General features: G+C 34.8%; 1 protein-coding gene across 2 annotated transcripts; it reads left to right on the forward strand.

Moving 5' to 3' along the window:
* The first annotated feature begins 9,300 nt into the window (after nt 1-9,300).
* Nucleotides 9,301-21,106, forward strand: LOC138705969 (uncharacterized). 2 transcript variants are annotated; one of them, XM_069834796.1, is made up of 4 exons: nt 9,301-9,464; nt 14,113-14,358; nt 16,842-17,428; nt 20,622-21,106. In XM_069834796.1, exons 2-4 carry the CDS (start codon nt 14,119-14,121, stop codon nt 21,004-21,006), a joined length of 1,212 nt encoding a protein of 403 aa, XP_069690897.1. In that variant the 5' UTR covers nt 9,301-9,464; nt 14,113-14,118; the 3' UTR covers nt 21,007-21,106. The 2 variants fall into 2 exon arrangements, with proteins under 2 accessions (XP_069690897.1, XP_069690896.1); XM_069834795.1 differs by having other exon boundaries at nt 9,303-9,464; nt 14,109-14,358.
* Nucleotides 21,107-21,249: the final 143 nt, after the last annotated feature.

The raw sequence follows: 21,249 nt of genomic DNA on the forward strand, positions 1-21,249 counted from the left end.
CACTCAACATATATTGAGCTCTGAAATACTCGAATGTTTCTACTAATCATCTAGTGGATTCTGAGATGCTCACATTTCTCAGCTCAACATCTACTAGTTTGTGAGAGTCTCAAAAGTTTCTACATAGTACTTAAGGAATTTTGAGAGGCTCAAATGTTTATATTTGATAGCACATGTCAATTATGCTAATCTACATCTCATTATTATATCAGCAACATATGATTCGCACTATCTAAATAATTTGCTGTATGTGAGGGGCTCAAATAATTTTATTTGCAAGCACTCATCAATTGTAATAGTTTACATTCCACTTTTAAATCTGGCAGAAAAATTTGTTATGGTATACAATAATTCATGCATGTTCTTCTGTTTATCTTGTAGAATTCTGCATTTAAGTGAATGCAAGCAAATGTATTTTCACTTTAAATTCATTTTTATGTCGTGGATTTTACTGCTTTCTTGTAACAAATGTATTTTTAATTTATTAATCATGATATTGTATTCTATACGTAAATAAATGAATAATTCAGTGATATCTTTTATATAACGAATACTGACTATTTTAGGAATGTAAGTTATTGTTAGTAAGCCTTTAATAATGCTGTTTTTCAATTTATAAATAATTTAACAAAATAAGTGAAACTTTTAACAGGATCAGAAATAATTGGGCGGTAACAAGTTTTCTTGAAACATAAATCACAAAATGGATTACAGTAAAATAGCAAATATGAATAAACGAATGGTAGCTTTTGCTTAAAAACTGTGTTGATGTGGTCTAGGCTTAATGGACAATATAAATAAACATCAATGCATTTGGTAGATGTTGACCAGGGATTTCGAACAGCGCTCTAAAACTTTGAAACGATTAATACTGTTTCCTACCGTAGCTGAGCTGAAACGACAATCAGCCATCTCGCTGTAGCAGCGTTCTATACGCAGTGTGTTTATAAACTCTGGCGGCTGGTATGGATATGGAACGACGATTCAATAGTGAGTGGGCAGATAAATATTTATCTTAAAGGACGGAAAGGCACATTGCTTAAAATGTAGAAAAGAACTTGGATACATTATCCATCATAATATTAAAAAGAATTTTAATTCTACACGTCATGCTGAAGCTTATGGACCAGAAAAGTTATCCGGTTTCACTCGTGAAAAGGCTGTAGAAGAATTAAAATCAAGATTGAATTCAGAAAACCTTCCATCATCGGGTGTTAGTAGAATAAGCTTGATTCGTGCTAGCTACAATATTTGTGAAATTATTGCAACGGCTTCAAAGCTATTTACTAACAGAGAATTTGTGAAAGGCTGTATCACAGCTGCTGAAAAAGGGATATGTCCGGAATACGTTAATGATTTTAAATCTATATGTTTGTCTCGTAATATTTTTGCAGAGCGCGTATCATAAATGGGAGATATCTTGGAGGAGAGGAACAACTGATAGCAAGATGAAAACTTTCACTTATTACTCACTATAGCTGTTGATGAAAGTACCGACCGGAAAGATACGGCGCAGTATATTCATAAGGAGTGTCGATTCAGATTTCAGTGTTCATGGAGATCCTGTAGATGTCATTTCACTAAAGGATCGAACTCGAGGAGGAGGAGGAGATATTTTTGAATCTGTAACAAAAACTATGAACAAATTTCAAGTCATGCTAAAAGTAATTAATTTTTTACATCAAAACAGTTTAAGTTTCTGAATTTGAAGTTGCACTGCTACAACACATACACACAAAGTTGATATTTTAAACATGATATTAACAACATTATTATTATGATTTATTTCCGTCACTAATGAACAACATTCATGGAATGACCCAGTAGATAAAACATTATTATTATTATTATTATTATTATTATCATTATCATCATTATCATCATAATTCATCCTAAAGCAGGCCACATTCTTTGTTCATCAGAGTTTATCAAGTGCAAATCTAAACTGAGTTCCTAATCAATTGGTAAGATGTATAAAATTTATCAAAGTACCAGCCGCAGCAGTTTCGCTTTTGTTTACGATCATTCTGCCGGACTGCCTGCTACCTGTGTTCAACCGTTGCACGGTAAGGGAGGAGTGAAGGCTCTGCAGTTCACAGCTCGAGAGCGCTGTTCGACATCCCTGTTATACAAGAACAATACCCACATTATAAGCGTTCTAGGGGACAATATAAGAAGAGAAATTGCAAGCATTATGGAAATAACTAGAACTTTTGGTTTTAGATAACAATTTTATACATACGATTTCGGGAATATGTGAAAGCAAACGGACACCACTTTAAACAACTCTTATAACACAGATAAGGACTCATTTCATCCATTCATAGCGTTCTGCCCAAGTGTAGGTCTTTCACTACAAACCCAGGATTCCCCAGTCTTTCCTATTTTCTGCCTTCCTCTTCGTCTCCTCATATGATCTATATATCTTAATGTCATCTATCATCTGATTTCTTCTGTCCCGAACTCTTCTCCTGTTCACCATTCCTTATATGCATCCTTCAGTAGGCAGTTTCTTCTCAACCAGCCAGTTTCTTTTCCTCTTCCTGATCAGTTTCAGCATCATTCTTTCTTCACCCACTCTTTCCAACACAGCTTCGTTTCTTATTCTGTCTGTCCACTTCACACGTTACATCCTTCTCCATATCCACATTGCAAATGTTTATAGTCGCTTTTCTTCACTTCGTCGTAATGTCCATGTTTGTGGCCCTTACAATGCTACATTCCACACAAAACATTTCACTAATCTCTTCTGTAGTTCTTTCTCCAGAGGTCCGCAGAAGATGCTCCTTTTTCTATTAACCCATTACTGCATAAAGTTATTAATGACTTGAGAAATGCATTTCTGAGTTTAAGTTTGCTAGTTTGTGACTTAAGAATGCTTTCTTACCGTTTTTATCTTTATTTACTTTCTGGGATAAAAATTAAGGACCGTCCCATAAATAGGACGCTATGCATAACGGTCAGTGATACAGCAGTTGAAGAGAATAACTCCTCTTTTAGTTCAAATAGTATTTATGTATTTATTATGTAGCAAATACATATACATATTAGAATCAGTGGTTCCACTTCCCTCCTCACACAAGCCTACGCATTGCACAACACTATTTTGTGTGGTAAGGGTAGAAACATTTATGGTGGAGTCCAATTTGACACTTGCTGCAGATGGACTTTGCTTTCCCTGTACAATTAGCACACCTTCGCACAGTTTCATTTTCAACTGGCTAATGGTGTTGACCATCAAATCTAATGTCTCCTGATGGAATGGGAACAATTTTTCCTTAGTGGGAACTCACCCCATGCCTTTTCAGTACTGTAGAAGCCAGGAGACGGCGAAAGTTGAGGAGCGGTTCTGAAGAGTTTTGAGGCTTCACTTTTCTGTACAGAAACCAAGCATTTACTATGGCAACATCAAGAAAATAAGCGAAGATGGACCACCACTCTCTTGTTGCCGCTGTTGCTAACATCGGTACTGCCAACGCTGGTGCTGCTGTTTCTGTGCTAGAGCTGGTACTGCTGTTGCTGCTAGTGATGGTGCTGCTATTGCTGCTGGTAGCACTGGAACTGATGGTGGTGATTGCAAAAAAAATTCGTAGCTCTACAGCCCATGAAGGGCCAAAACCGACAAGCCTGCTGCTGGTCTCCACGTCCACATGCCGAAACAGAGGTGGACAGTCATCCAACCAGAATGGCGGTATCGTGTGGTTAGCACGATGATTTCCCCCAGCCGTTATAGCTGGTTTCCGAAACCGGATTTTCGCTACCTATCGTAGGTCCACAAATGCATGATGATGCTGGGTGGGCACCGGTCCCATACACTGGCCGAAATTTCATGAGAAAATTTCTTCCCCCATGAGGACTCGAACCAGCGCGCATTCCGTAACGCGAGTCCGAGGCAGGATGCCTTAGACCACAATGCCACGGCGCGGTACGTTGGTGGTTATAGTAGTAATAATAGTACTTGTAGTTGTAGTAGTACGATGGCCTTCTACCTGGAATTACCTTCCCTGTCTTGGAAATGTTCATATATTAGCTTCCTTCTTTTCGGACGGCAATAACTTGTGCGAGAAACCTCTGCTCCATTTTTGTCTATTGTACTTTCAAAATCATTTGTTGTAGCTTTTATGTTCGAAGACTCTGGCATACTTTCATCAACAATGTCATCTTCATTATCGTCATTACATATTTTTTTTTTTTTTGTAATTCCGCTTTACTAAGTAGCATTTTACCACCAAGATTATTCAAATAAGCCTCATGCTCGTCGTCCGATTTATCACTTTATTTGTATCATGGAAATCTTCTGGAGGGGTCACATATATTAGACTCTCATTATTATTATTTTGATTTTCCATTAACCCCAGAATTTCACTCACGGTTAGAATGGAAATAAATCAATGTAATGGAAACCATATACATATTATAGAATACTACAGGAGTGCACACTGCATGGCGTCCTATTTTTAGGACGGCACTTTATTTCTCCTTGTACCTAGCAACATATAAGAAAATTTTATTGTTGTTATATACCACATGAAAACTGAAGTATTCAACTCATTATGTGAAAATAAAAATCAGATTTCTGTATCACCATTACAGAGTAACTAAGAATGAACTTACACGCGGTGCGTCACAAAATACTGTTAACCTGCCATCTTGTAAAAAATTAGCTGGTATGAACAAATGTTCGCGCGGAATTCAAATACTGCAACACCATAATACAATGTAATAATTTACATTCTAAACAATGCCTCCAACTGTACTAAACAAGGAAAAGTTCCATATAAATCAGTATTTTACGCATGTCCCATTTTTAGGACGCTATGCAGTAATGGGTTAAAAGCTTTCTTTGCCATTGCTATTCTCCTTTTGTCTTCTCGGCAGAAACTCATGTTATTGCTTATAGTACACCCCAAGCATCTGAAGCTGTCCACTTGCTCTACTCTCTCATTTAGAATTCGCAAGTTTACCTTCTTTACTTTTCTTCCTATGACCATGATCTTCGTCTTGTTGGCATTATTTATCTTCATTCCATACTGCTCACAGCTGTCACTTAGCTCCAGTAGCATATCCTTTAGTATCTGAAATAAAAATATAATTGCGGGCATGGTGTTGTTAATTAAAGTTACACGAATAAAATACGCGGAAATTTACGGATCGATAATGACGCAGTCTACGCCGGCCATACAAACATTATGTTGTATGATGTTACGATGCGCTTCTTCTCCAGTAGGAAGCCGAACCGATCGCTCTGTTTGGTATATGTGAGGACGGAATGGGCTGGATCAGTGATGCCCAATTGGAGGCGCGATACAATTTTGGACGACAATTTTATTTGTGGGCCCCTTCCCCCCATACCGTACCGGTACATAAACCCATTCGAAAAAAAAAAACGAAAGAACGAAAATTTTACACAAAAGCATGAATACTACGAAACTATCGGTACCTCTAAGATGAGGAATCGAAATATGCAAACCTATTTTACAATTCTTTTTTTGTTTTTTAAATTGGCCTTGCTTGCTGATATATATTTCGAACACTTAAGCACCTTGAATATTAATTTGCACCTTGAATGATAATAACATAACATCAACATGTAACATTTACGAAATTTTAAGAGAACTTGATTTTTGGTTAACATCACTTGACAAAAAGAAATTTGATTCGTTCCAATGTCTTAAAGACTAATGGAAAATTTAGCTACGTACCGTATACTACGACAAGTGCTCTTTGTATTTTGCAGGCAAGCAATGAAGTTTTGACATTTTTTAAACAACATTTTTCTAGCATTTTCCGGAAGAAAGTTGTAACAATTATGTCAATAATTAACAGAAAAATACTGAACCTGTTTTTAGAGAATTGCTTTCAACTGGCTGAAGTTCCAAAGAATATTAACCCATTTTAACCTAGCGTTACCATATGGTAACGCAGTGCAGAAAGGAATATAACTTGCTTCATACACATCCTTAATTAATAAAAATGGAATTTTTCTGTGTGAATCCAAGCTACATGATTGGTTCTTTCTTATTACATTATGAAATTACAAATTTATTATACCAGTTGGGCAAGAGCAGCTGCGCGATTTAGATGTTGCTTTCTCAGCAGCAATTTTGGAGAGCAACAAGAAGTAAGGTAGTTTATTTGTTACTTTGATTAATTTGATTGTAAAGTTTGTTGTGGTATTTTACTTATTGTTAATTGAGTATTCATGTACATCAAGCACAAGTTTACAATCCGTAACATTGTTGCGGATATAATACATTGTTTCTTATGCTACCATATGGTAACGCTAGGCTAATATGTTGTCACTCATTCTTTGTGCTCTCTTGCTACTAGCAGTAAGTTGGAGGAGTTGCAAGAAAGTACAAGTAACAAAATGTATGTTACAAACAGGTTCGCGAAAGTGCATGAGATGCTTTGGGAATTAGAAAACGAAAAATTAGAGCATTCTACATACAGCCACCAAAGCCCACCTTTGTATCTGAAGAGAACTCTGCAGATGTAGAGGGTGGCATGTTCGACAACCTAAGAGGAAGGAAACCGAGTACTGAAGCTGGGGTTATTTTTGTTAATAGCGACAGAATAGGTTCACCAAATGATATTCCTTTTATAGAAGAAGAGGAAGTTGAAGATTCACCTGTGATAGAAAGAGAATTATACCGTCAACATTGCAATGTGTGGAAATGGTGCCATCAGGGAAACGTAAGTGGATAAAACAATATAAATTTTGTTTTCATTATAAAAATTCGCTTTATCTACTTAAAAACTGTTTTAGCCCATGTTCACATGGTTGTTAGATATAGCTATACAAAATGCTTGGCAGCCAAGTAGAAGATCTGGCTCACCATTGAATGAAGTATAATTCAAATGGGAGATTTGAAGAAGTCTGCGAGCATCCCAAAAGGCAAGGGGTGACCGTCTACTTCCAAATACAGCGATATTGGAGCTACGAGACTTGTCCAAAAAGTAAGTTTCCCTGGGGACGTTTGCAGAAATAAAATACAATTTTATGGAAAGATTTATTCGAACAGATACAGGAATTGTTGAGCTATTTTTTCAACATATTTCCACCTGAATTGAGACGTTTTGTTACCATGGTATCAACAGAGAGGTGCAAACGGCTGTCACACACTGGTTCCGATTCCAGGCTGGAGACTTCTACGTCGGACAAAAGTTGGTCCCAAGGTGTGACAAATCTCTAAGTTCCAGTGCTGAAAAATAGTTCAATTGCTGTATCTGTTCCAATAAATCTTTTCATGAAATTGTGTTTTCTTTCTGTAAACGGCTCCGGGTAAACTTACTTTCTGGACGTCACTCGCAGAACATCTAATTATATAAGATACAATGGAATGGAACATTAGTGATTCCGATACCCGGAACAAATGACAGCGACGTGCTAGTGAGAATGTTCTTCCGACATACAGCTTCCTCAAAATTTGATGTAGCTCATGATTTTTGTCATATCATAAGAAATGTTTTACCTTACTACCGAAATATGTGAAAAATCACACAAAAAATTCATGTAAAACGTTTTGTTACGAAAATGTTTTGTTCATACGTCTATTTTGTGACAATAATTCTATTCTTGTGCATATTTGTTCAGGTATTGTGAAAGTAATTTTCTTATTTTTGCATTTTTTGTATTACTGTATTTGTATGGAGTGTGGTATTGTGTGGTGCAGAAACGTGGGCATTACGACGAAGAGAAGAGAAACGAATAGATGCATTTGAAATGTGAATAAGGGGAAGAATGGAACGTGTTAAGTGGACAGACAATAAGAATTGAAGCCGTGTTGGAAAGAGTGGGTGAAGAAAGAATGATGCTGAAACTGATTAGGAAGAGGAAAAGGAATTGGTTGGGTCACTGGCTGAGAAGATACTGCCTACAAGGATGCACTGGAAGGAATGGTGAACGGGAGTGAATGGTAAAGAGTTCGGAGCAGAAGAAGATATCAGATGATAGACGACATGAAGATGTATGGATCATACGAGAAGACAAACAGAAAGGCAGAAGATAGGAAACATTGGAGGATGCTGGGTTTGCAGTGAAAGATCTGACCTTGGGCAGAACACTGAATGAGTGATGAATATATTATTTGTATGCTAAAGTTCAGTTAAGTTCAATAAATTGCTTGAAAGATGTCATTATAAGGCAACAACCCATTCTTTAAGATTTGACAACATAATGACCTAGCGTTACCATATGGTAACGCCCTGTAATTCCACATATTCGCTTCAACAATTGAAAACAAAAGCATTGTTGTGTTCAATTACATCCATTTCATTAGTCTATAACGAAATAAACGAAAAAATTGACGAAAAATAATTCAGGCTTTTAAGGGTTAAGGAAAGAGTAATTTAAATATGTCTTTATTGATGGAATGTTGAAACTACTTTTCTTTTTTTCGCAGAGTTAGATCAGTTTTGTATGAACATGCAAAAATAACTGGAACTTGCAAAAGAAGTTCTTACATTTTTGGCAGCATTTAGAACCTCACATTCATGAAAAATAAGTGTGTCGTCACTGACTGCAATCAAACCAAAAGCGAGATATTTTAAAATTGAAAATATCAGTATGTTTTTATCACATACAGACTTGAGATTTTAGAGCTACTTTCTGAAAATCAGGCAAATTTATCGTACTAATGATATTTTACTTTATAAGTTCTGAAACATTTTATTTTTATGTCCAACTTTGTTTATGTATATGTTTCTAAATATAACATAAATATATGTTAATAAGGTGTCTTTCTTTTATTTTGTAAATCATCTTGCGATCCCTCTCAACTTTTTAAACGATCCCCAATGTGGAAACCACTGGGCTAGATCACGCAGTCCCTGAAGTTATATCATCATGATAAAAATGTACATACCAGTATCACTGAGAGGAAAATATGAAGTCCTGTTACGTAATGTGTCAAACATTCCTTTCATTAGATTCTGGGAAAAGTTTCTCGGCACTTCGTATGTCAATTGTCAAGGTCTTAAAGAGGAAGTTAATATTGTTATAAATATTTAAAAGAAATGCATATATCTTGATGTTTTATGTACATAATTTTAAACGTAATCTGTAAACCGTAACGACTTGTGACATTCTGTTCCTATCAAATTAATTGCATTATGACACTAATTTATATTTCTAAGATACGAAATCAGCTTGTATAATTTATGGTAGTGAAGATATCACAGTGTATTTATTTCAAGTTGTCTCCAAACGTACTGAAACGTCTCTCCTCGTAAGACATAACATCTGTTATAAGCATTGCATGGTATGTAATCTCCAAATGAGGGTATTCATTGTCTTGCTGCCGGGTTTGAAACTGCGGAGTCACACTACATTGCATGTTGGAAGATTGTGTCAAGGTCGTGATAATAAGGAGCAAAGATCGTTTCTGAGAAGAACAGTTGGAGTCCTTCAGTTTATTGTCGGATAAGTTAAAGTTCTGAAGTTGTCAGGACGAGTAACACGCGTGAGTATCAAGATTATTTTCAGTATACAAATTTCAACATCAACTTTCTACGCATTTACCCATTTTCAAAAATCGATCATCAGATCAGCAACTTCACTATCACCTTCATCATTGTCATCACCATCATCATCATGATCATCCTCATCTATACCGTCCCCAACAATCAAAATCATCCATCCAACGTCTTCTGGGTCTTCAACATCTCTTCTCCCAGTTGCATGGTAGTCGAACATAACATAACCTGGAGTTATCCATTCTTTCTGTATGTTCCTTCCAATATGGCTTATTGTCTTGAATTTTTTCCGTCAGATTATATATTTCTAATTAATACCTTATGTCGTCACTTTTTTATATTCTAATAGGGAGTATCCTGCAACTGAACGTAGGAATCTCATTTCTGAGTCTTTCGTTTCTGAGGCTCTTCCCACTGTCCAATGTCCATGCTTCACTGGAATAGACTAGCATGGGGACCGACATTGTCTCATAATAGTACATTATGCAACGAGCCTATAATGGTAGTAATTACGACGCGAGTATGTTTATGAAACGAGCGCAAGCGAGTTTTATAATTTTCATACGAGTGTCTTAATTACCATTATAGTCAAGTTTCATACGACTATTTATGCTCGACCATATTTCTAACTTGAAATTATTTATAAGTATTCATGTTATTATCTGACTGAGGAGCGGAACTTACTTTGTGCAATACCTCGTAAATTGTGAGATGTGCGCAGACGCAAAAGTATTGATTTTTTCCGAGAAACAAATGTCGACATTGACCTTGATATAATCTATAGAGTAAAATAAACATTAATCTTGATATAACCTTGAAATTGAATTAGACATTGAAAAACGAGATGACAAATTGAATTTATTTGAATATTATTTACAATTAACGCTAATTATTATAGTAACAGAACTGACTTTATTTCAAATCTAGGTAATGTATTGTGCAATTCGTGAAATGAATTTGCTGGAATGTGCTTTGTGAAAGGCTGGAAGATGACGGTGAATTGATGTTAATTTGTGTGTTGTTTTTTTCGACTGAGTTTAATATTGTATTTGAGATTTCAATTTTATTTTGGATCGATTCTTCAACATAACCTTCTGCGACAGTATTGGATTTCAGCCTCCGTGACGTTTCAATGTTGTGATGTAGCCGCCAGCGTCTACTAAAATTGTCGCAGAACTCCTGCGAAAAGTCTTGTCTTTCGATTGCATATCCGAGAATAATCGATACTTGCGCTTACATATTGCTACAATGGTATTTTCTGATTGGTGGAACATCTGAACTTTAATGAATAGGTGTACTTTAATGAGGTCCATTAAAGGGCTGCTACCAGGTATATAATTACTACATTTCGGCATGGTCGAGCATAAAATTTTATTTGTGGATCTTTAATTGTTTTGGGACCAAATGTTGTTCTTATAGTTCCACGCATAAGCTGGAATTTGTGAGTTTATTATTAACACCTGCATCATGTAGGAGTGCTGTCATGTGATGTCCTAAGTAATTAAATGCAGAAATATATATATATATATATATATATATATAATTCTTACTTTATTGCATTGTATTAGATATTTTAAATCACATAATACATACTATTATTTGTTGTCAGTATTTTATAGACAATCAACTGTGCAGCGCTGTTGCTGTGGTTCTTATCCAAAATTTGGTTTTTCATACGGCACATCTAGTGACTCCTGGTGACAAATGTTCAGACTACGTTCTTCATTATATGCATGGTGTTGATTTTTGTTTTGGTACTGTTATAGTGCTGGTGCTGATAATGGTATTAGTACGTCTGACATTTCTTTTCATGTTCATTTTACAGTTGTGCTTCCGTTAATTCATACCGATCTAATCGTCGCCGTTTAGACACAGTCCCAAATTGCTGGTGGTGGCACCACACTGTTGCGTTAGAAACACCAAAACTCGTTGACAGTTCATTGTTGCTGACTAGAGGCTGCTCTTTTAGTTTGGTGGTTCTAATCTCATTGTTTAGGAAGTGGTCTTCCTGAGGCTTAAACTCTTGAAGGCTTATGTCTTCATCATTGAATCGTTTAACTCACTTTAATGACGTCCTGCTACTGACCACAACATCATGTTCCACTTGACATGTATTCTTCAGCTGTTGATTTTGCACTCATGGATTTTTTTTCAAGCAAACGCAGAAACACGCGAATTGCAATTGTGTCGTCGCACATTTCCAATGAGAAACTGAAAGAAATAGGTACTATATACTGCGAATTTATGCGTAGTTAAATGCTTCTTGAAACGTGTTTCGAAACAATTTAAGCAACAGATGTAAAGAAATCTTTCGTAATCTGCCAACACAAAAATAAATGTGTAGAACATTTATAGTAAAATGCCTTTGAAACGATCTAGTGATGTTGATGCTGATGGAGGTGATTATATTGATATTAGTGATGATGCTGATGATAGTAGTGATGCAACAACTGTTGTTGCTGATAATGATGGTGTTGAAATGATAGTGGTATTGATGATATTGATTCTACAACTTCTACTAATGATGATGCTCCTGAAAATATTAATGCTAATTATATTGGTGATGAATGATGATACTGTGGATGCAATGGAAAATGTTGGTATACCAAAGCATTTAATAAAAGTAATAAAATATATGTTTATTAATATTACCATAAAATTGATCAATTCGATCAGGCTGGAACAAAACGCTAAAAATAAATTAAGGAGTAAAGCAGGGCTCCCACTGTCACCAGTTTTATTTAGTATTTATACAGACGAAGCTATTAATAAATAGCAGAACGGTTTAGTTAAACATTTTAAAATTAACAAGACATATTTTAATACGATATTATACAGGGTGTAACTAAATTGAATACCCAAACTTCTAGGGACGATAGACGATTTTTATTAAAAGACCATGGGTCTGAAACTAATTATTGAATAGTAAAACCAAAAACTGTAAAGAATAAACATACTACAGTTGTAACGTTACCTATGACACTCATGCTTCAAAACCATTTCAATTTGTAATCCTTTACAAAAACTGTTCAAAAGTGCGGCCTCTTGCTTCAATACAAACTCTGCAACGACGTATCGTACACGTTATTGATCTCATGGCGAAAGGAATTCGAGAAGATAAACCAAAGTGATTCTTATTCCATTTTTTTCGAATTCAGAAAAAGTTTTTTTCAGTGCCACCATATCCACTTATAGATCTACACGTATAAATTGATGTTTTAAATGTGTTTCAATCATCAATTTTGCTGTCTGCTTAATTTTTCCTCTTTTTGCAACTTCACTGGTTATCTATCGTACAAAATAATATTAACTGACAGAAGGTCTGAACTTTTACCAGAAAATGTAGAGAAGTTACTTGTGCTGTATTATAAGCAGTGTTGTGTACAACGATTGTAGAACCTATTTTTTTTCTGTTCAGCGTAAAAAACTGAGTTACCATAAGCAATTTTTGTATTGGAGATACTGAAAAATTGTTTAATTTTGCAGGTATCTTGAATTTTATTTCGTACCATATTAAATATGGGAAAAACTATTAATCTCTAAAGGATTTTTCTCTAAATAATTATGCAAATTTGTTCCAAATGCTTCAGGAACGAGGATATTTTGGCATGCAATATTTATTTCATGTTTGTATATTTTGCCGAAATTAGATAGGGCTTTTGAGAAGTTATTAAATAGCGAAATGGAGGGCAGAATAGTGAGGAGGATGGAATTAGCGAGGAAGAAGAATGCCAAAAAATGAGTGCAAGAAAGTCAGGGGTGGCAAAAGTGATGAAATAAGAATGGAGGAAAAAGTGTTAAGTGTAAGAAGATAGTGTAAGAGTGTAGTAAATAACAATGGAGAATTAAAGTAAAAGAACATCTGAACAAATGAGAAGTGGAAGAGAGATAAATAATTGGAAGCGTAATTACGTGAAATAGATATTTCATGTGATTCAATATTGTGGGTTGGGAATAGCATCGGGGGTACTATAACTGTAGGAGTATTCTAGATATAAATTTACGGATATAGGAAATGAAAAGAGAAATTTAGGAGTGAAGCGAAGATAAAGAGATAAGTACGTAAATAAACAGAAGATAGAATAGGGAAATAATAAGTGATGTAAATGTTGTAAAAAGAGAAAATGGAAATGTAAACAAATAATAAAACTTAGGAGAAAATAGATGGAAAAAAAGATTAAGAATAGGTAGATTTGAGAATAGAGAATGAAAAATAAATAAATAAATAATACATTAAATAAATATTTAATGCAAGTTGCTAGGAAAAGAAATGTGCATTATTAAATAGAAAAGCGGGAAATGGAAGGGAGACAGTCTAGGTATGAGATAGAATAGAAGGACATAGTTAGGGAAAGATAGATAGCAATTCAGTTAAAACAAAAGAATAGGAAGTAATCAAGAAATAGGTACTTGGAAAATGAATATATTATCATAAAAGGGATCGTGAATCGAAAAGCAGAAATGTAAAGGTCCACCATAACTATGAATTGTAACGTTGACTGACAAATAAATATCAATATCAATATTTGTCAAAATAAGTGTCATAATTTGACAATTTTTTTTCATGTGTAGGACTTTGAAAATAACTTTTTCTCTTCAAGCCACGAAATATATTGCCTCTCATTTTCCAGGTAGCTCACAATGGCGAAATGTGCCACGCCCAGTTGGCTCAACAACATATTTCTGGAAACTGCACTGAGGTCAGGGGAAGTAGATCCGACGATTATGGTGATATCAAGCTCGATCCAGCCAGCTACAGCCAGCGGTGACAACTACCTGAGCGAGATGTTCAGAGTAACTGTCAAAATGACAAGAGGAGACCATAGAGAAGAGCGGTCTCTCATTGTCAAAGTGGAACCCAAGAAGGAGCAAATGCTCAAAGTACGTATGCTGCATATGAACTAAAGTTTTAGAATCAGATATATGCACATTTCTTTCCATTTATTTCATGCTTTTTTTTTTAATTTCTCATTATACGAAGTATAAACAAAGACTTTTACAATGCTGCAAGAAGTCGATTTTGAAATTTTTAAGAAAATAGAAATTTTCAGCTTTTATCGTACTGAAAAGTTGGTTCCTAGAATACTGCTGTCTCGTTGTCTGTGTATAGTGAATTACTATAAACTACTAGGCGGATTATTTTTATATTCACCATCTATGTATCAGTTACTTGGGAATGTTGCGTATGAAATATAATAATTTTACAGAAATAATAATAAAAAAACACAAAATAGCAACTTACTCCAATAAAGTCCTAACGATTGTTTTTTTTTTTTTTATATTTTGAATCTTAACACAAATAAAGTTATAAATTAACTTACTTCTAGGCGTTACGTAAATAGAGAAAAATTTTTTCTTTTCTTTTGTTTCTTTCTCTCTTTTTATTTTGTTTCAGTTTTTAATAAGAGTACGTTTTTTAAGGTATATCAATTGTTGGGCTTTGCCTATTCTGTTCAATGACAAATAAATAAATAAACAAATAAATACAAAGAGTTTTTTTTTTGTAAAATTAATTAACATATTGCAATTGAAACATGTTTACGAAAAATATGGAATTCGAAAATGTATTTAAAATAATTGAGTTGAAAACTAACGTCAACCTGATCATTGAGGATATAAGAAAATAAGTACTGAAACTTTCGAAACTTCATTTTTATGTAAGTAGCAGTAAATTTACTCTCAGACATCATTTCTAACCACAAATGATTTAAAAGTCAGACAAGGCGGTAATATATTTAGGGCACGTTTTTCTCAGAGGACTAGCCATTTCCTTTGCTATGCACGGGCTAATGTCCACAAACACAATATAACTTTGAAACTTTCTCTTCAATGATCTAATATCAAGCAGCTATTACTGGTTATTTGGTAACTAAGTTGGCTAATTCACTTAGAATTTCAATATGAGGCACTCATATTTTAAAATATTTATCACTTTTGAATAACAATTTTTATGAATAGAGAATAATATTACATGTAATAGTTCTTAGTAATGCATCGAGCAGATAGTCTTACATTCCCATTGTGGTTTTCTCGACACATATTTTAAAAGTGTGGGTTTTTTCTGCATCTGTGACATGGTGCAAAAGAAAAAATCTTACTCAACATTGAAAACCATGAGTCTTAAGCCATCATTAGAAGTTACAACAGTAAGTCTTAAGTTATATTAAACATTAGAAGCTGTTCGCACAGATGTTATTAAGTGAAATGAAACGATAAAAGCTGTTAACACCGTGAGCCTAAAAGATACTTAACATCAAAAATGTATTATTAACAGAATGAGCCTTAAGTAATATTTAATATTAGAAGTTAACAGTAGGGTCTTGTCGTACTTGACATTAGAAGTTGTTAACAACGTGAGTATTAAATCATATCTAACATGGAGGTCATTAAAATCGTGAATCTTAAGTTATACTTAACATTGTGTGTTATTAATAGCGTGAGTTTTAAAGCGAATTTAAAATTAGAAGTTGTTAACACCTTGAACATTAAGTCATATTATCTAAAGTTAGAAGCTCTTAACACGAAAGTTGTTATAGTATTAAGTCATATGAAACATTACAATTTGTTTACATCGCTGAGTCTAACATCATACTTATCGTTAGAAGTTATTAACAATGTGAGTTTGAAGTCATATTTAACACTGGAAGTTGTTAACATCACAGTTCTGAAATCACAATATTAGAAGCTTTTAAGGGTACTGAGACACGACTTGTCTATTTTAGCTCTTTAACTTACAAATGACATGTAGGCCCTACTGAACATTCCCAAGTCACAGGTTTACACACTTGTCAAGCATGTGTGCATGTCTTTGTTTGCTTGAAATATGCGTATCCTCGTTTGCATAACATTCTAGTGGTGTTTTGCATAAAGTGATTGTAAGAAATCGTTCAAGTAACAGGTTACGTCTTAGATAATAATTGCTACCACTTAATCTTCACAGATCACATCGTGAAAATTCAGTTGTGTATTACTGAATATGAACATAGTCACGCAGGAAAATTAGGAAATATATATGAAACTCTGTAATAAAATTAACTATGACGTGAATAATCCGAATTTCCTTAAAGGAACTTACAAAAACGTTATCATCATTATCTTAGTCTCATTATAGATGTCATCAGCACCACCATAACATACAGAACAATTACGGTTAGATCAAGCTAAAGAAATACTGAACATTAACAAGAAAGAAGATGCCTTGATCATGAAGTCATTAATGCACGGAAGCACTGCATGAGTAATCACAGACAAGATAGCCTATGCGCACCAAATTGTCAGGATAGATATTCCAACAATTACCACAACCTCTCCTAGTTGAGTTGTTTATAAAGATTATATTTACGACGAAGTGATTTAAATTTCAGATTGCGGAGAAGGGGAACATCTTTGATCTCGAAGCCAGAGTTTATAGAGACGTCATTCCAGCAATGTACCGACTTCTGGAAAGAAGTGCCCCAGGAGAGTTTCAACCTTTCGGTGCAAGATATTTCTACTCTCACAAAGGCATGCCTGCTACAGTTGTCGTGCTAGAAGACCTAAAGAAATTGGGTTTCACGATGGGTGATAGAACTCACGGCTTGAATATGGATCACTGTCTACTTGTTATGAGAACTTTGGCTCGCTTTCATGCAACTTCAGTAGTTATGCATGAAAGAGATCCAGATTGCTTCAAGCCGTTTATGGAGACGATATATCGTGACGAGATGAAAGAACATTTGGGAGGATTCTTCATTTCGAATGTCAAGAATTTCGCTGAAGAAGTGAGGAAATGGCCTGACCACAGTAGTTTGGCTGAAAAAATTAAAAATATTGGAGAACATTCTATGGATTATTGGACCAAAGCGATACAAAGAGACGACGAAGGCTTCAACGTTCTTTCTCATGGCGACCTTTGGCTCAACAATATGATGTTCCGCTATTCGGACGACACTGGAGATGTGGAAGATATAAGGTATGTTCATATCTGTTGCTTCGGCCACGCGCACAGATTCATGCTTCAAAAGTGTCCTTTCCTGATGGTGGGTCCTCGAGAGATCATCATTGACCTAAGCGTTCCCCTCGAGAAATAGCGAATCAATTCTTTAGATTAACGTAATATCAGAGTTGCAGCAAATATGATGATTAATTAAGAAATGTCAACAGTGCCTAAACGTTAACTTGGGGCATTTTATTACCATAGAAAACCCTGTACTAAAGTCTATCTTTGTACACTTCAAATTCCAAACTGAACATGCGAATAAAAAAAAAGGATCAGACCTATCATCGGACAGTTGACTAAACAACAACAATATACACCATTTATGGAAAATAAACTGAGAAGGCCATTTTGTAGGGTTTGTTAAAGCTATCTACAGAGTGTGAAAAGGAAAATATTCTCGTATCACTTCGTTGTAATAATTAGCCTTGAAAATTTGGTTGAATGTAAGAATGATAATATTCCCCAAATGCCACCTTTTTATACTAGAATGCGCTACCGTCATAGGTTGTCACTTGCAGTGGTCCCAATTCGGCTGTTTTCATGCTAGATCTAACGATTTTCAAAATTAGTTTAGCGGATAATATTTTTAAAATTTGTATTGCTGATACAGGGATTTAACAGGATCTTTTTTGCACTCCAGCGGCAAAATAATCTCATTTTATATTGACAATACAGCAATTTAGCGGGTTATTCAAAATGGGGTTGACAACACTGGTCATTTGTCAGTAAGCAGCATTCGTGTTAATTCTGTGATAGCCTCATGTAGTATTTAAACCCTTTTTATGATTATTTCATTATTTCTAGTAGCCTATATTTGATATATTTTCAATTTTTGAACCAGTAATAAATATTCAATTGTTATAGAATTGTCATTATTAGCAATTTAGCCTGTTATAAAATCATTGAGTGTTGAATTTTTAAATTATGGTTTGTTTAACGACGTTCGCAACTGCGGAGGTTGTATCAGTGTCGCCGGTTAGCCGGAATTTTGTCTCCAGGAGTTCTTTTACATGCCAGTAAATCTTCTGACATAAGCCTGTCGCATTTAAGCACACTTAAATGCCATCGACCTGGGCCGGGGTCGAACCCGCAACCTCGGGCATAGAAGGCCAGTGCTATACCGACAGCGCTACCCAGGCCGACTCATTGAGTGTTAAAGGGTGACATTCCAGGATATTTAAATCTAATTAATAAAGTGATAAACATTTTTATTTTATATTTTGGGACTGAATACTTATTTACTAGTCCTACAATTGCCTAATAATAAACTTTGCAATAAAACTTACAGTTGTGCTAGTTAAGTCTTTTTCGTATTTTCCCAAAATATTAGCCTATCTTTTCTTTTACTCAGCCGTTCAACTAAACTCCATTTCTGGAATCTGTAGAGTAATTCAGCGCATTTGAGTGGAGCCAATGGGCCGAGTCTATCGGTGTGAGAGTGTGTTGGGCGCTGCATCAGCTCGTGGCCGCTAAGATGCGCATGGCGCCTTAAACTGCAGGCGAGTTCAAACAGAAATGAACCCCTCTCTGCCGTCATTCGCTCCCTTTAAGTAATACTTTCCTCCAGAGCGGTCACTGGACTGGCTCCCTCCACTCACCACTTGCGCAAAGGACCTGTTTCGTCTGCTATACTCTACATATTACAGAAACAGAGTATAGAGTCAATGAGATTTGAATTCCAACGTCTGAGGTACAAAGCCAAAGTTCTAGCTGGTCGTGAAAATTCTTATGTTTCAGCTTTATTGCATCCATTACATACTCATAATATCATAATTAAGTATAGAGACATTATTTAGATTTTGTGATATCACTGCTCAAAGAAAAGACAGAAATGGAGTTTAATTAAACTACTCTGGGGGAAATTAAACTCAGAATAAATATGGGAAATGCCTCTTATTATTCGGTTGAGAACCTTTTGTCATCCAGTCTACTCTAAAAGAAAACAAAGTTAGCATTTTAAAAACAGTTATATTACCGGTTGTTCTGTATGGGTTGCGAAACTTGGACTCTGACTTTGAGAGAGGAGCAGAGGTTAAGGGTGTTTGAGAATAAGGTGCTTAGAAAAATATTTGTGGCTAATAGGGATGAAGTTATAGGAGAATGGAGAAAGTTACACAACGCAGAACTGCACGCATTGTGTTCTTCACCTGACATAATTAGGAATATTAAATCCAGACCTTTGAGATTGGCACGGCATGTAGCACACATTATATCATAATATTATGTGATCAAATTCTTCATTGTATTAACATTATTATTTTATCATTGCTCTTTAAACCCGTAAAGTGCTTGCTTTTTTTTTAACAATCCGTTTAAAAATAAATCCGATTATAAAATATCCACCTATTAATTCTAATGTTCTAAGCATACACTTGTCCTAAACAGATGTATGTTGCGAATTGAGATGTTTGGAGTAAAATTAAAAAAGTAATGAATTTTACATAAGAAGCAATAAGATATGCAATGACTATTAACATCGTGTTCCATATTTACGTTTATAAGAGATTTGTTAATGAAATTGTGATAAATAGAAAAAAGAAAATCACATTTTCTATAAACTGTTTCGAAAGAAGATTAACTTATTATTATGCTTGTATAAGAATTAACTAATTTCGATTGAAGCTACCATCAACAATAAGAAGATGCAAACAATTTAACATCAAAAACAACTCACCGACATCATAAATAACCTCAACATCGTCTCCAACAGCAAGACAATCACAAATATCACCATCATAAAAACTTAATCATCATTATCACCATCATAATCACCACTAAACAATGTATCCAATTATCACCGTAAAATCTCATTAAAAATAGGATGCTCGAATCGCAAATATGAGGTTTTAATATTCTTTTATTCCAAATAACTATTCTTTTTCCATTTTTCAATAAATTCAGTCCACTGGTTTGCCATAGGAGTTGCATTAATAAACAGGCATCTTACTACTTTGAGCACTGTTTTCGAGAGGCATATTCATTAGTTACTTCTCAGATAAATTTGGTTTCAATCAAACATTTATTATAAAAAAATATCTTGAGGCTCAAGTTGTATTTATTGGATGGTAGACGGAATATTTTTTAAATCTAGACTCTATTACAAAAAATAATTTTAATAACAAAACGTAACTTGAACAACAATTTGAATCACTTTGTTTGTCTACAGGTTTGTAGATTTTCAGTTAACTTACTGGACGTCGCCTACAGTTGATCTCCTGTACTTCCTGAACTCCAGCCCACATATCGATATCGCAGATAAGATTGATGTATGCGTAGAAGAGTACCACAAAACCCTGGGAGAGACTCTCGCTATGTTCGGATACGGACATCTGCATCCATCGCTGGACTATCTGCACAAAGAACTGCAGAAGAGAGCGACTTTCGGTGTTATATCCGGCATTGCTATTCGTACTGTTGTGATGGTAGACCGCACTCACATACCCGACATGGACAAAGTTATACTTGGTAAAGAAAAAGTGAAGTTTAGTGAAAGTTACAAAATGGTGATGGAAAAACTGTTGCCATTTTACAAAGACAAAGGTTGGCTGTAATAAGCTTTTTATGTTTATGTTTTAAATACCAATCTGATATTGTAAATTAATAGTATCAAAATTGTACAATGTAAAATACAAATTTTGAAATATGGAAATACCTTAAATGTTTTTAGTTTATTTCCTGAGTGAAATGATATACTATGACTCTGAAATTATGTCAGTCCAGAAGAATTAAGTTCCGTTTATATGGCGGGAGAACCTATAAAAATTATACTATATTACTGCAGAAGATAACACACT

This window comes from Periplaneta americana, chromosome 9 (genome assembly GCF_040183065.1).
Source record: "Periplaneta americana isolate PAMFEO1 chromosome 9, P.americana_PAMFEO1_priV1, whole genome shotgun sequence".
Classification (NCBI taxonomy): domain Eukaryota; kingdom Metazoa; phylum Arthropoda; class Insecta; order Blattodea; family Blattidae; genus Periplaneta; species Periplaneta americana.